Source organism: Botryllus schlosseri, chromosome 16 (assembly GCF_051294905.1).
Source record: "Botryllus schlosseri isolate E-star chromosome 16, Bs_hap1, whole genome shotgun sequence".
Taxonomy (NCBI): domain Eukaryota; kingdom Metazoa; phylum Chordata; class Ascidiacea; order Stolidobranchia; family Styelidae; genus Botryllus; species Botryllus schlosseri.
In genome coordinates, this window is record NC_137251.1 from 4403144 (window position 1) to 4419969 (window position 16826).

Sequence of the window (16826 nt, forward strand, 5' to 3'; positions counted from 1 at the left end):
TTTTACAGATACTCACTATCTCTTCGGTCTGACTTATGAAATTGCTATTGAAATAATTGTAACATAGTTCCACTACCCATTGATTCGAAGTAGTTCGATCATAGCAAATGGATTCTTTCTTCAAATTACCTCCAGTCCAGAAGCTGTCAGTTGTTAGACTGCTACCCATTAATTTCGAAGTGCTTCCCATGAGCATTATTTATATTCCGCTTCTGAACCGGCGGGGTAGGATTGGTGTTAGCCCCTATAAATTGCGGATTTCGAAGTTGTACGGAGGATAGTTTAATTTAAGTTGTCGCAAATGGACGATAGTGGCCAAAGTAGTCGAGCGCCGGACGCTGACGATCCAGTACCGCTGAAGAAAGTGAGAATTGAAGCAACGGATCCACCGCGGCGCAGTTCTACAGAAGCTGACAACGGTATGTTTTTCGACGAAAGGGTTGAACGAAGCCTGTCATACACATTCCAAGCCAGTTTGATATAGATATACTGCAATTGTCAGATGACCATGCGTCTCATATCGGTCTATGGCAGTCCTATTACACTAAAAAACCATGTCATATTTTCTCATTCTGGCAAAATATATATCTGGCGCCAACCGGGGATTACTAAAAATCGATAAAATCCTTCTCCATGTGCGGCTCTTGTTGATCCGAATTGTGATCACTTTAACCGTATACGACAGCTTGCACTCTTGGTTAATGCACAAAGACAAATCCAGGTGGTCACTTCACATGGTAAGCCTTATCGAGATTGACAAAAAGTATAGGCTTGCACTCACGACTTGTCCCCGATTTTACTGATAAGAAATCTGGTGTCTTGCATATAATTTTTGAGGCAATCAAGCTCAAATTACAGAAAAGTTTAAAATCACAGAGAAGCTGACTGCTAATATTTGAAAGAGTGTGTTGACATTGTCAACCTGGCAATATCAGATATTGAAGTCACGTTCTTATTGTTAATCAGTATAAGCCCTATACACCAATTTTGTCTATATTTTTCTAGATGACTCGTTTGGAACTGTGACGTCTGGCTCTTCGGGCAATTTTTCCCCAGAAAACTCTGCCGAGTCTGCTGATCCAGACAGTTTTCGCAACATAGATCGTCGGTCAGAAGGTAACAAGTCGTTCCATGAAAAAGTAACATTGCGAATGGTTAAGTTTGTTGCCCCGCACTCAATTCTTTCACTGCTTGTAACGAATTGCGAGGTCCCTCAGGCCTGATACATTTTTGAAACTTCACTTCTTCGCCTCTACCCATGTCTGAATTTCTTATGGATATTGCGAGTAACAAATATACTTAACTGGCAGTAGCTGGTACACGTACGGCCATGTCTTCGGTTAGGTCTTGATCTGTCAGCCCTCAGCTACCCTATTCTGTAGGCTGTTGATGGAATCGGCAAACACCTCTTCCTCATTACTCCGTTTCTTGACACTATGCTATTTCTCTCATTAAGTACGCAAACTGCATCTCTCTATGTAACATGATCTTCCATTAATATAACTGTATTTTGTAGGCTAAGGTGGGCGTTCGATCGATTGACTTTCAATAACCTGTTAGGACTCTTCCTTTCTTCATTGTATCGTGATTTCTTGCAGTGTTTTGAATCGATGAAATATCTAATAGGAGTGATTTCAATTCTAATATTCACCTAGGTGCGGCGTCTTGGATACATTCGCAAATGATACACGGAACGGACCCGTGCGATATCCTGAGAGAATTAGTGCCAAAAATAGGCTTCATCCCCCCTGATATCGACCGTAGAACACTCTGGAGACTTGTAAGTTGATCATGTTCGTTTGCATATGAATTTTCGCCACGGCCGCCTTCTTCACTTAGATCGTCGACATTCTAAGTGAGCCCGACAAACACAGAAAACTTCCGGACGTTAATTTACTCTCCGACGTCGTGAGGTTGATTAAGACTTCTAAAAAGATTCTGGTGCTGACTGGCGCGGGGGTATGTTGGATCCCATGACAGCTGCGGCGGCAGAATATCAGCACCCGTCTTATTTTTCGTGTTCTAGGTTTCGGTGTCTTGTGGTATCCCTGATTTTCGATCTCGCGACGGGATATATTCTCGTTTGGCTGTGGATTTCCCGGATCTTCCGGATCCGCAGGTATGTTTGTTTACAGCAATGCCCACACCTACGTTTGGGTGGAACCCATGAAGAATTGCCCACGACCAAATCTATTCTACACATCAGTGACTTTCTTAAACCACTTTCAACTTCACCTTAGCTGTTTTATATACCAACTCACGTACTTTTCACCGATTGCAATTTTTATGATAGAAGGTAGTACTTCAGGACTGTCAAACACTCTACCCTGTGGTAGACGATATGCGTCTTCCCATACTATTTGATTGTGGTGTTCATCGTTGCCCTCAACTCCTTTAATTTCTATTTGCACGTGAACTGGTTTGATATAAGTCAGACATATGGGCATTAGTGACTATGCATATAGGCCTAAGTAGGTATTCTTGATAAATAATGTCGCGGACTGAATGTGTATACTATGCTGATTGAAATTATGCTATTCATCTGACAGGCGATGTTTGACGTGAATTACTTCACCCAAGATCCGAGGCCGTTTTTCAAATTTGCCAAGGAGCTGTATCCTGGACAATTCACTCCAAGTCGGAGTCACAGGTGTGTGTTTGCCACAAACGTACCGACAAGACTGCGTAATGGTGCAGCTTACAGCTTCTTGATCGGTAGGTCGTGGGTTCAATCCTCGGCCGGGTCAGATCAAAGACCTGATCAGTAACACTGGTATCCATGACTTCCGCGCTTGGCGCTCATGCATTACTGGGATAGCATGGAGGGGTGGTGCAAGACTTAGAAAGCCGTAAAGGCTATATCTGCACCTTCCTTGTCCAGTGGCATATGCACATCATGCACATGCTCAGATCGTATGTATGTGTATCATGAGTCGGTGAATATGCCGCAAAAACATGAAGGACAAAAAATAAACTACGTCTTTTCTTTTCCTTCGGACTTCTGTGGACGCAACGCTTGAATTCTCGCTTTTGATCTCTTGCGAGGGGGTGCGGTGTGGTAATTCATTGATTGAAGTATTGGAAAAAACTTCGGGTAGTATATTTCTGAAGAGGGCTGTGAATTCACTAATATTTGTGATAATTAAATCCAATGATTCACAACGCTATACATCGCTAGGCGACTGTCAATTAGATCTGGAGCCTGTGTTTTAAAACCTTGCAGGTTTATACGAAAACTCGAACACACCGAACGTTTACTTCGCAACTACACTCAGAATATCGATACTTTGGAGCAAGTCGCCGGTATCACGAAAGTCGTACAATGTCACGGTAATGAATTGATTTCCAAAAATAAAGTCATCTCGTGCATTTCGAGAATTGTACAGGTTCCTTCGCGACTGCGTCATGCTTAAAGTGCAAATATCAAGTGGACTGCGAGGATATAAGAGCGGACATTTTTAATCAGGTGATTGTCGCGAGGCGATCTACACGCCGCGTGCGTAACTTTTAACCTTAACGATTCGTCCAGACCGTGCCGCGTTGCCCAAAGTGTCCCGCCGAGGAAGGATTGGCCATCCTGAAACCAGACATCGTTTTCTTTGGAGAGAATTTGTCGGATAAGTTCTATCGTCAGATGTCGCACGATCAGCACGAAGCCGACTTGCTTCTGGTGATCGGGTCGTCGTTGAAGGTCCGGCCGGTCGCGCTCATTCCAAGTATGTGTCGTAATGTAAATTCATTGGGGACAATGAATTTTACGTCCGCAAGTGCGCGTCGGGACTTCGAAAAATTTCAGAAAGTCGCTCGATAAAATAGAAAATTTTAGTTCATTGCTCTGTAACTTGAGTCAGAATGATACATCCTTTTGAGGCCAACACAAGACTTCTTGAAGAAGTTACGTATTGTATGTCTATTATAATTTATGTTGCGGCAAACAACTACATCACTAATATAATGTCATTTTCAAGCTGTGTACTGTACACTTGTACCATGTGCCACATAGGCCTAGTACATCCGGTCATAAACTTGCATCTTCATTGCGACAGCTAGTCATCGGCCTATTGTACAGGGTTGTAACCAAGTCACAAGGCTCCGATTCACAAGTCAATCTCACTTTTATTGTTTTGACTCGAGTCAAGTCGAGTCCGAGTCATGGTATTATGACTCGAGTCCGAGTCAAAGTCATGAGTTGACTGCTCAGTTTCCAGTTAACGTCTCATTAAAACCACTTTTTGTAACTCTACTTGGTGATATAGAATGGTTCACATTGATAAGATAATACTTTTCCTCACTTTTAGCAGTTTCTGGTCCCGTTTTCAAGTACCACTACCAATAGAGGAAATCCCAATAGTGTGGTTACTTTACTATTCTTCGAAATTACAATGAAAGGTCGGTCTTGGCCGTCTGAGTCTTGAGTCGTATGACTTGGTTCGAGTCATGCGCAATGACTCGAGTCAAATCAATACACGAATTGACTCGAGTGGAGTCATCAGAAAATCGTGACTCGAGTCATTACAAGCCTGCTATTGTAATGCGGTATCTGGTACACCCCATCAAAATGGTACACCTTTTGAAAATTGTGGTACACAATCGGGTGTACGACACACCAGGTTGAAGAGCACTGGAAGCCTGTCCTCGTTGTTATACTAAAGAATAGTCAAATAGTCATTTTCAAGTAAAATCAGAAGTAATGCCATAAATTTCTACTTAATAGCAGTTAGAAGTAGCTATTTCAAAGTGAGTAAAAAGTAAGTAACCTAGTTTTGCCTACAAACTAAGAGCTATCGAATAGAAGTAGTCTATAGTTGTAGCCTGTCCTCATTGTTATACTAAAGAATGGTCAAATAGTCATTTTCAAGTAAAATCAGAAGTAACTCCCTAAATTTCTACTCAATGGCAGGTAGAAATAGCTATTTCAACGTGAGTAAAAAGTAAGAAACCTAGTTTTGCCTACAAACTAGGATCTATCGAATAGAAGTAGTCTGTAATCGTAACTACTTGAGTAAATAGTGATATTAGACAAACCTACTCGAGTACTCCAAAAAAATATAAATACTTACCGAGTATCTCTGGTTATACTTCCGTGAATGCATTTGAAAATCTATGTAGAAGTCCTATAATATCAAAAACTTAACTCGGAGACTTTCAGGCGCATGACGTGAATGAATGTATTTGTCTGTCGGTAAATTATCGCGATTGTAATATGTGTGCGATTAAGTGTTGTGGTTTTGGGCGCGATGTAAACTTTTAAGTGACACTATTTGCGTCTCAGCAATTGTATGTGTGCTGTTTTTAATGTGATCATCTTTCAAGGTATGAAGGACATCTGATAACAGTGTGTGAAGGTAGGCGACATGTGATGATTCAATTCGGTGGTGTGTTTTGAACTTAGCTCCATGATCAAGTTTGGTGTAGAAGGTGTGGAGTGTTGCCAGTTTAGTATCGTCGGATGCCTGTGATGCTCACTTTTGACGAGGGCATCCAAAATTACGATTTCAGCATCCATGTTTTGAAAGTTGGAGGATTTAAAAAAAAATTTTAGTGCTGCTGTATTACATATACAATTGGACATAGAAGTTATGGGAGCTCCATGAAAGCACCGACCATTCATACCGACATTGGATTAGTGTTCGATGTACTTGGACAGATTGCTGATATTATGAAATTCACTTTATCACATAATTGACCAGTCTTTGCAATTCTCATGTTGGTTATAGGCAAAGGTGGTACATGAATCTATCACGAGGAGATTGAGAATTTTTTGTTACCGTACAGCTCGAATTTCAGGCTCCCTACCGGCGCACGTGCCTCAAATCTTGATCAACCGTGAACCGCTACCTCACATGCAATTTGACGTCGAGCTTCTCGGCGACAGCGACACGATAATCGGGGAACTGTCTCGACGCTTGGGAGAAGAATTCTCTACCGTTTCAGACGGATGCAAACCGTGGGTTATGGTTCGATTCTAAATTGAATACTAGGCTTTGAGTATCACTCATTATGACGCCACGACCCTATGAATGATGTGAAAAGTTCTATTATGTACCTTTTAATATATGATATATATGCCAGCTCAACATCACAGTATAAAGATTATATTCGTTATCTCGCTATCTTATCTATTCATTGCTCTTTGTGGCATTGAGTAGCAGGGTTGTAACAAAGTCTTCTCTCACAAGCGTTGAATCATTACAATGCATACTGGAATCATTGTGGCTAGCCCAATGGGCCCTGCAAGTAAAACTCCGGCATTGCAGGCTCGGCGAGATCACGGAACTGCCGGACATTGAAAGCAACCATGAATCGGTGAACTCTGTCGGAGACGAAGGTGCGGGAAACGTAACGTCGACGGTAACCGCTGCGAATCACAATTCGGAACACAAAGAGACAGCGGAAGCCGTCTCCAAAACAGAACTGTCATCGGGCGATGACCCGACGTCCGAGATCGCCGTTGCTAGCGAGAAATCGCAGCAGGAAACGGAAAAGACTGAGAATAGTAGTTCGGAAACGTCAGACTGTATGGAGGGCTGCTCCAATCATTACGCGAGAGGAAAGAAGGAACTGCCAATGTGGAAAAGCAAATGGAAAACTTCGATCGTCAAAAGTTTGCCAGGTATGTTGATATTGTTTGTGGCTGTAGGCTACGATGTAATTTTCCGACACAGTATACTCGTTGAAATTGAATTGGCACACCGTTCTTTTTATCGTAACCTAACGCTATGTACGGTATGCATGGCTGTCCTCTGAATATTTCTGGTGATTACTGTGTGTGTAATCGCGTTATGGTGGGTACTGACAATGAAACCAAAAAATGGTTACTTTAGTTTTGCTTCTGAAAAAGGTGTAAGCAAACCGTCGACACCCTTTCAAATGTAATGCGCCCTACAATTATGATTGTCTCGGTTTAGACGGGACGTTTTATTACGACGGACAGTACAGGTACATCTTTCCCGGCGCTGAAGTCACTCCGCAGAAGATCGATGAAGACTCGAGCAGTGACGATGATAATTCGACAGAAAATAGCTCTTGTGCGTCGGATAGTGACGGTAAGTCTTCGGATGATAGATGTGCCATGTCGCGTGTTAAATCAATATAACGGTATGTATCAGTAGGAGCACGCCACAATTTAGGTAACGTTAAGATTAGAGGTACTATTCAGGTTAATAAATGATGTACTCAAGTGTCGAATGTTAATCTGTAGTTCTATGTCGTGTCCCATGCTCAAATAGCTCTTCATTATGTCGCATGATAAACTGTTGCTTGCTACAATTTCAACCAACCACCGATAACGCTTACCTTCTATTTAAATAAACTCTTGGAGGTACATAACTCCAGTACACAATTGAATAATATATCAGTATTGAAATGAACCCGATTATTTTCAGCTGACACTCGTCAGGGGTAATCGTCAGCAACTAGTAGAGAATTGAAAATAACTTTGTACATCAACAATCGTATCACAAAATATGATGGTAATCGCCCACCGGCATGAAACACCAAATAGATAATCAAATGTCGCTGACGCGTGGCATTTTTATCTGAATTTGTCGTGAATATGCTCTTTTCTGTTCAGATCACGATCACAATGCCGAAATTAAGCAATCGCCCGAAACCTTACCATCAAAGTCGGCACTGGAAAAAGTACGTTGTACGCTACATATCTACATAGTCACGGCTCTGCATGTTTACACTCTTCAATTATTCAATTGATTTAACAAATCGTGAAGATGGCGATACTACCGAGTTACCGCGGTTGAACTGTGCTTGAATACCCGCGTTTTATGTCACAAATAGATAATGTTCTAGTATTGTGGAGTTGTGACTCGAATCGAATCTATCGACTATTGTACCTTAGAAGTTAATGTATCATGGGATAGATAGGCTGGGTAAAATCGAGTATTAGGCTTCGAGGCAGGTCATGTATTCCAGTACCACTTGTTCTTACGGTATAAAAAGTATGAATGATGTGGAAACTTCAAATATTTTCCTTTTATGCGACCACAAATAATGTAATGTCAGTTCTACTACACATCAGACATGGGGTAATCGCGATTAGTAATCGTAATCGATTACGACGATTACTGCATTTTCAAGTAATCGTAATCGCAATCGATTACATTCGAAAAAATCCCGAAGTAATCGTAATCGTAATCGACTACTTCCCATATTTAATCGATTTCTTTGTGAAATAACGATTACTTTTTATTTGTACAAGGACTGCGACATAAAGTGAACAGTCGTGAACAAGGAGGAGATATTATACCAGTTATTGAGAACACAAACGTCTGATTTTCAAATGCCACTGCTCATTATTACGTCAGAGGTAGCCTTAGCTTTGCTCGTCTTTGCGTATAGGAAGTGTCCACTGTCCACACATAGTAAATAGATATTCGATGTACATTAGTGTGGTTGTAATAACAAGTAACCCACCGTGCTGCATATCGGTTTATCGATACATTTCAGACGCCAGTGCCTCGCATCAGGATAATTAATCATAATCACCTCTCTGCCTATGTTAAAATAGCAACTTTTGTATTGATGTTTGGTTATGGTTATGCTTAGTTAAACTATAGAATGTAATAGTTCTAATTCTATAGTTAAATGCAGTTTCACCGTTGCTGCTTGGTGAGCAGTAGGCCTATATGGTACGAACGTACAGCAGACAAAGGTTTAAAATTATTGTGCTCGTCAAATAAAACATTACGGTTTCCACAACGAAGCATTAAAATCAACAGCTGCTGATAAATATCATAACTGGCCCGTTGTTTGCCGTTTCCCTTAATGGCAGTTTGCATTACATTATCTGCATTAAGTTGAAGGCAGAATTTTACGTTCACTTTCTGTTATTCTCATATTATTCTACTCATAACGGGCGCCAATCGCTATTTCACAATTCTTTACTGTACATTTGGACCTGCCGGCATCGCCATCGGCTTATATACCTTGTTAGGGTGGGTTGTAGCTAGAATTAGGATCGAAACAGCAAAAGCTTCCCCAAACCAAACGTTGGTCTTGGGCCCCTATGGGGTATAGTCAATTTTGAAGTTGGTTATTTAATTTCGTCAATAATATTGGTAATTGCATTATATTGCATTTTTAATCCTATCTCAGCGCCCGATGGTCAGATTTACCTGAAGAGCGCGGGGGGGGGGGGCGTAATTCATAATTATTACATCTGGTATCTTGCAATAATTACTTTATTGTATGTTGTTAATTCATGGCCTCCGGTCTGTTATATAGCCGAAAGATATTGATTGTAGTGGCCCAAATAGCAGACTAAAAAAAATTGCGTGAGACGCACACACAAATTGTCATGTCTAATGCTCTGTGGGTGCCCGGGTGGCATTTGCATCGTGGGCTCGGACTGGAAGGAATGGACTGTTAGTCACGCCCACCAAGCGCGGCTATTAGTAATGGACAAATACCCTAAGTTTTGGCCAGTGTCTTTCTTTAATAGCACACTTCGTGGAGTCTTATGTTGGCCGAAACTGTATATGTCTTTTGATGTGTCGAGGAGCGGTATTGACTGGCACCTAAATCCCTATTATGCATGCTTTATTTCTTGAGGGGGAGACGTATGCATTTCGAAATCAAGCTATCTAGAGACATTTAAATTGCAAAGCTCGAAGAGAAATTCCAAGTTAATGAAATCTCTCGAAAATACGCTATAATTTATGTTGGTTTACAAAATACTTTTGAGTCCCCTCCAACCACGCTTCCCACCCTATTGGGGAATTGGGGGTGCGGCAGTTATGGACCTGGCAAGAATGCAAATCATTGGGTGCGATAAACTGTCCTCTATAAAATGGGTACATTATGACGTAACAAGGAAATGTCCCATCTTTTTTCAAGACAGTTGTTATATCATTGGGTCTTTCCATGTATTGTCTTCCAATAGGCTACAACTACTATACGATGCAAAATAAATGTAATCGTGAGTAATCGTGATTACTTTTCCAATGTAATCGTAATCGTAATCGACTACTTCCCGATTTTGCTGTAATCGTAATCGTAATCGCGTGATTCAGAAGTAATCGTAATCGCAATCGATTACATTCATAAAGTAATCACCCCATGTCTGCTACACATTAATGATAATTTGGTATTTTTGACCATGTTTTATTTCATTGCATTTCGTGACAATGTTTTGTGTTGATCTCGACTTTACAGATATGTCATTCCCACTAACGCCCATAGCTTTGTACTATATGTTTTGTATGCTATGATATGTTTGATGGAGGTTTAGAGACTTTGACTATGGAAAATGGCATCGAAACTATAATTCTCATTGATAAATGATCTCCTAGTAGTGAAGAGCGTAAATTTCAGTGCTCGAAAAAAAATCGTCATGGGTATTGATTTTAGGGATTATTATCCGCACCAAATCCGTGATTTATTAGACACTGTTACTTTCATGATTTGATGTGGTTGTAAATTCTTGTAGATAAATACTTCTGACACCACGACGGAACCTAAAACGGACAAAGACGATGCTTCTCAATCGTGAGTTGGCAGGGTGACCAAACAGCTGTACAGTGGGGGATCAGGTGAGGATCGAAGTTAATGATCAGGGCTGTGTTCAAGTCGCATGGTTCCGAGTCGCAAGTCAATCTCACTTTTACACTTTGACTCTTGAATCAAATCGAGCCATTTTCAATTCACCACCGAGTCAAGTCCGAGTCCAAGGCAGCTAGTAGAGAGTCGAGTCAGAGTGATGGTGTTTTGACTCGAGCCAGAGTCCAAGCAATTATGTTCACTGTTCAGTTCTCAGTTCACTCTGGTTCAACCGTCTTTTTTCAAATTTCCTTAGTATCGGGACTGATAGACGAAATATCAATAATGTGGTGACTTTACTATTGTTTGAAGTTACAATGAAATGTCTGTCTCGGCCGTTCTAGTCTCGAGTCATGCACAATGACTCGAGTACAAGTCTAGTCAATACAAAAATTGACTCGAGTTGAGTCATGACAACCCTGCCGGTGATGCTATGTCGAAATCGTTTCACTTTCAACTATTTCGAGCGAAGTACCATTTTTCATAATACTGTGATTGAGTCGGTAGTGGCTTTATTGACATCGGTTTTCTCTATTAGTGGGCAATATAATAACTTTGTTAAATGCAAAAAAATATTCTATTAACTTTTTGACCCGGTATGGACAATGACCGTTTGCAAACACATTTTGTATAAATCGTACTGACTCGCCCCAGTGTGAGCCATACAAGCACTTTGACTGACCCTTGGGGGAGTGACTGTAGTGAGCTATAAAATAGGCCATATCCACTGTAGGTTATTTGTGTAATTATTTGTGTGATGTCAGCCGTAAGCCGTTCAATGCTTGAAAGTAAGGCTGCATAGGACCGCGGAAGAATTGGATATAATCAACACGAATCGATGTGTTGAACATCTCACTGACATTTTCCTGGGGCTTTATGTTATCGGATTTTTATTTCAAATTCCCTTGCAGCAAATCGGATGTCGATTCAGAGTGGGAAAGTGTTGGCCAACGACGCCGCGGGTCAGCTGTGGTAGCTCGGGATCAAAGGTGGCGGCCTTCGAGGGCTAACGTTTAATAACTTGCGATTCATTTGCACAGCCAGAGCATTATATTTTGTGCTATACGCTGCAGTTATTACGCTTTAGGAAAATTTTCAGCATATTAGTGTAATTACGAGCGATGGAATTCTGACACGCTGCTTACAATGTAAGCTGCATTTTCAAACATTATCTTTAGACTTCTGTATCAATACGCCTCGCGCGAAAATTTACACTATTTTGTTCATGTAGCGCTATACTTACTGCCAATTTTTAATATATTACGCGAACCGTACTTGCTTTCATCAATGTTATTGAACTCATGTCTGGCATTTCATATTTGCCGCCGTGGCCTATTATGAATCCTGATGTTTCGAGGGCACTAGTGCGAAATATATGAAATTTTCCTGACAATGACTGGTTCCTCGTCGTAGTTAGGAGGGCTAACATTTCGTTGCTGTGGAATCAAATTTTGAGGAATTCAAAGTTTTTGAATAATTTCAACTGTTTTTTCGATTATATTTTGCCATGTTGTGTTTGTCACCTTGTTTCAAAGTTAACCATGGTCAAGAAATGGTCAAAAGAAAATGAAAGCTACAAAAACCTAATTCTTTTCGACTGTGCAAATCAGCAGTTCTTAAGCAAGGGTCCACGTTGGAGGTGGGAGATGCAGTGTGCAATTATACGTTATATAATTACCTAGCCAAGATCTTATTTTGCAAATTAACAAAGTGGAATATTATTAGGCGGATTACTTCAACCCGAAAATTTTCTTTGTGCGATCCCCTTTCAAGAGCATCATTGCTTTAAATTTAGGTACGCCATCCCCTATGAGAAAATGACAGTAGGCTTTTAGTCAAAATAACACAACATAAGTTACAGAAATATTTCTAGACTTTTTCGCGGTTATGAGAGAGTGGTGAAGTGTCGCCGTTACGGTGCTTTAGTCCAGGGGGTGGGACTATTACACTCCGACCTTTCGGCGCTGACCAGAACACGCCAAGGACTGTGGTATTTAGGTGCGGCGGCGAGTAACATTTGGACCCTAAAATTACAGCACATCGCCGAAACCTTCGCTATTAATATCGCCGGTCGCTGAAATCCATATAAGATGTGTTGAAAACCTTATGGGGGACCAAGACCAGCCAATATGGTGGCATGACAAAGTTTTGTTTCGATCCTGGATGGGTGTGCGAGCGCGAAAAAGTTTAAGAAACACTGGTGTAAATAGATATGGAGCTACTCTGATTTCACAGTAACGATTCTGGATATGTCGCGGCGAGTTGGATGAGTTAGTATAATAATACATATTCTTACAAACATTCAATATCTCTCTTATATGTTGTGAGGTTTAATTCTTCTTCTTTGTCATACTTCAGTGACCCGCATTCCATAGTTCAGTGGAGTTCAAACGACAGGCCCTTCCTGTCGCAATCCTTGGCCGAATTGTGGCAGCCAGTGGTTGGACTTTAATATGAAAGCTACTGAGCTATAACAGCTGACAGGTTAAGGTTCAGACCCACTCGGTGGTCTCTATTTGGGAAGTTGGTTACCCAAAAATGTCGGCACCTTCTCTATCCCCACGTCGAAAACCACTGCTGTGTGCCAGAAAAGCTATGTGGCTCACTGAAAATAAATTCATGGCGGACAAGTTAAAAACCTCTGCACTATAGACAACGGTTTTGTACACCTACACTAGGGCTTATACAGCTTTGTGAGGGGCAAAAACAATCAAATATAGCGCTCTGCGACTGATCAATTGCGACGTAACCAGCAAAGTTTTGCCGATAAAAATCAAAAATATAGGAAAACTAAGAGATTTAATGTGTTTCCCGAAGCTAGACCTTTTATATTTCAGTTTAGTTCATTATTAGGGTGAACAAATGTCCTTTCTTTATGATGAGGTATACCTACCCAGCCAACATATAATTGTGAACTGAGTAGGCACCTTATACTGAAACTCGTTGCCTACTCTCTGTGTTTCAAATGTTAGTCACTCGAAGGCCAAACACGTCATGCGTGTCCTGCATTTATGAGAACTCGCATAATGTGTTTGTTGTCAGAAATTTATTTTCACATTGCGATGGCATAATCGTTCAGCAAAGTAGCACGTTATCATACGACAAAATTATCACTGCGTCCGATAATTAGGGTGGCTCTGATGCGAGGCGCGATTTACGTTGTCGCCGTGCAAGAAAAGTTCATTATCAAAGCTGTCGCTCGATTGACTCACCAAATCTTGATCGACATTCTGTAATTGTAAGGCGGAATGGCCCATCGGCCGAACGGGGTCGGATTTGAACAAGGCTTCGATTTCTTCTTCGTTGCTAGCGGCGGACTGCTTTCTATACTCGCTACGGTGCTGAAAAGCTCCGCGAGGCGACAGTCTTAAGTTTGGTAATTTCGGCAGACTGTTGAATTTGTTTTCTGGCCCATCCTGGTATTGCCACGCGACATCGGCGGAATTGTACCCTGGTCTCCCGAATTCGCGCTGGTCATCGTTTTTGAATCTACTGCTCGAATCCGACGACGCCATTCTCAAACTGATATCATCGGAGCTGCTGTCCCAAACAAGATCGGCATGTCTTCCTCCATCGACCTTTGAATAGTAATTGTCGTAAGGACTGTGTTCTATTGGATATTTTGCTTGCTGCTCAGCAGGCCATATCGTCCGATCCATCGCGTTTTGTTGTTTCCAGGCGGTTGCTCCAGTTTCTTGATATGGTGCGGACGTTGCAGTACGTGATTGATATCGGGTATCGTTATCACTGTACCTTCTATCGTTATCTGTATTTCTTGGATACGAATGCTCTCGATCAAGAGTCACGTCAAAGTCTCGGTCGGATGGCATTAGACTGGCGGGCGAAGCCGAATGCGACAGTTTGTCACTTTCATAACCTAGCTTCGTTCTATCTACGTCTAACCGTAGGAGGTGTCGAGGCGTGTCTGGCAGCAATCTACGTCTAGTTGTTGATGGAGTGGCTATCGTTCGGTCAAACGACAAATCTAATGAAGGCCTCTTTCTGCGAATACGTGCAAGGCGTTGAGAATCTTCCCTCGAATGACGGGAGATGGGAGTATCTTCCCTCTGTACACAAATAGTATTTGCTGAACAGTATCGTTCGGGCGGGTATGCTCGATTGTATCGTATCTGCTCGTAAGGTTCTAAAAATGTCGCCATTGTCATCGTATTAGGCATATCCCTAGAATTGCTGGTGTTTCTCTTGAAACCTGGACTTGTATGATGAAATTCTTCAATGCTAAGGTCATCATTATTGCATGTACTCCAATTTACAGTTTGCTCGGAAGTTCGTCTGTAGGACAAGTTGGCGGGAGAAAATCCATTTTGTTCCGGCGGATAGAACCGAGAAGTACAACTGTGACTTGATGTCATCTTTTGTCCGGTAATTGCACTCGATTTCTCGTCCTGGTAATCTGAAAACGAATATACCCAGACGTCATTATGTCATCGGTAAACAGCTGGACACAAATGCCATCTACGAAACTAGAGGCGGGCTAGTGTTTTCATCGCATTGTTTACCAAGATCACCACTACGAACCGAAGAGCATGCACTTGCACATTGCATATTGCATATTACCAGAGGTAATCAGTAACGAAGTACTTCTACATTTTCGAAGTACTCAAGTAGCTTTCCTCTACTTCTGGTACTTACCCAAGTAGATCTTTTTTCCGCTACTTCTACTTCATCATATTTTGTGATCTATACGTACTTAATTTTCGCAATTTTCAGTTTGTCAAGTAGAAGTAGTTTAATCCGCCAATAAGAAAGATAACCTAAGGAATTTCCGGACAGTTTTCACGGAGTACCAAAAATTAATTTTCATAAAAGTCATGTAATGCCCAGAATTTTCGTTGCGCTTCGCGCACAGTAGATACGGAGGACAAATATGTTTTTACGAAAGTATCGCTGAATATAATTCAGAGACCGGGTTGCGTGGTTCCATTCACGAAATGATATTTTCTAAAACGCCATACCATGATATTTTCTAAAACGGGGTGTTCGGGTATACGAAGGATCAGTATCGCATTTCCATATCAATACTATCATTTACATCCTATGAGGACGAATACTTATTCTGTCGTAAATTGATTGAGAATTTTACCTCCTGGGGTGCGAATCAAGCTCTCTGCACCGTCCACATAGCTCAATTTGCAGCTTTTGACAGTCCATGCGAACGAATTGCGACCGTTTTCACAACTACCTAGGCTACTTATTTGAGTAGATTTAAAGTCAGTCGATTCTACTTCAAGTAGTTTTAGGTTGCTTTTCAAAGTAGTACTTCTACCCGTACTAAAGTAGATTTTTGCGTCGCTAATTCTACTTCTACTTGAGTAGCTTTCTTGGCTACTCTGACCACCTCTACATATTACACACAAACGTGTCAGCTAGTGTGACTGTTTAGTTTAGAGTTTAACGGGTACTTATTAGCCTACTTATGGGGTTTTCACACAACCGTATCTTCCCGTGGATGGCAATTCAGGAAATAGTGAAATCCAGTTTTAACGCTTTTATCTCGCCCGGCACGGATTCTCCAGTCGCAATGATCGAATCGTTAATATGAAGGATATCCATTTAGCAGTGGTTTTTAAACTTTTTAGAATGCGACACAAATCTGAGTTTCAATGGCATCTCGCGACCAAAGCCTCACACACGGGCACGGGCATGCATGATATTGAGAAAGCGCAGAGCACGCAAAGCAGCTCTATGAAAAATGCCGGTGCACGCGATTTCAACTTGGGGTACATTGTTATTCTACGAGACTCGGATTCGTACTACTATCTACTCGGATTGCAAGCATGGAACTATTAGGTACCGACCATTTCGACGACCGGGCATATCAATATCGAAAGTTCTGGCCAGCCAACGACAGTCAATTACAGCCAAGCTTTTATCGCTGCCGATGTTTGGGAGCCGCATTTTGCCTAGCCGGTTGTTCGCCAAAACTCCATGTGCCCCGGCGCGAAAGGGGCTGGTCTCGAAATATCTTTGCATCATATTTTCATACCCGATCGTTGCTCACATGCACACCCTCATACTAAAGCATTTCGACGGTGTTTTTTCGGAGAAACCAATGTCTGACAAATGTTATCATGAATTCAAACCAGTTTGTGTAATACAAACGTCGGCACATTTTAATGATCAAACCATATTATAGTAACGACTATTCTACGTGTCACCCCTATTGACTATAGTGCACAACTCAGTGACTCGTATACGACAAAATAACCACCGGAAATCGCGCAAAGCGTGATGAAATACATTTAGGGATT

The 16826-nt window shown here is 41.5% G+C and overlaps 2 protein-coding genes across 4 annotated transcripts in view; one reads left to right on the forward strand and one right to left on the reverse strand.

Annotated features, from left to right (window-relative positions):
• The first annotated feature begins 65 nt into the window (after positions 1–65).
• Positions 66–14936, forward strand: LOC145458740 (NAD-dependent protein deacetylase sirtuin-1-like). 2 transcript variants are annotated; one of them, XM_080337204.1, is made up of 15 exons: positions 66–419; positions 1006–1116; positions 1656–1780; positions 1840–1959; positions 2027–2119; positions 2550–2650; positions 3224–3330; positions 3387–3466; positions 3530–3716; positions 5788–5947; positions 6258–6613; positions 6909–7046; positions 7574–7641; positions 10445–10547; positions 14831–14936. In XM_080337204.1, the coding sequence occupies exons 1-14, from the start codon at positions 302–304 to the stop codon at positions 10505–10507; spliced, it is 1827 nt and encodes a 608-aa protein (XP_080193330.1). In that variant the 5' UTR covers positions 66–301; the 3' UTR covers positions 10508–10547; positions 14831–14936. The 2 variants fall into 2 exon arrangements, with proteins under 2 accessions (XP_080193330.1, XP_080193329.1); XM_080337203.1 differs by lacking the exon at positions 14831–14936 and adding an exon at positions 11466–11947.
• Positions 13584–16826, reverse strand: part of LOC145458737 (voltage-dependent calcium channel type A subunit alpha-1-like) — a 70092-nt gene continuing 66849 nt past the window's right edge. For both annotated transcript variants that reach the window (XM_080337196.1, XM_080337195.1), the window contains exon 43: positions 13584–14968. In XM_080337196.1, coding sequence (XP_080193322.1) covers positions 13665–14968 — 1304 coding nt within the window. In that variant the 3' untranslated portion in view covers positions 13584–13664. The remainder of the gene's footprint in view (positions 14969–16826) is intronic.

Excerpts from the sequence above, each read along its gene's own strand:
- LOC145458740 (XM_080337204.1), top strand. The coding sequence starts at position 302 with ATGGACGATAGTGGCCAAAGTAGTCGAGCGCCGGACGCTGACGATCCA. Across the intron at positions 1,781-1,839 it reads GTAGAACACTCTGGAGACTT|ATCGTCGACATTCTAAGTGA; the intron begins GTAAGTTGATCA and ends TTCTTCACTTAG. Across the intron at positions 3,717-5,787 it reads GCCGGTCGCGCTCATTCCAA|GCTCCCTACCGGCGCACGTG; the intron begins GTATGTGTCGTA and ends CTCGAATTTCAG.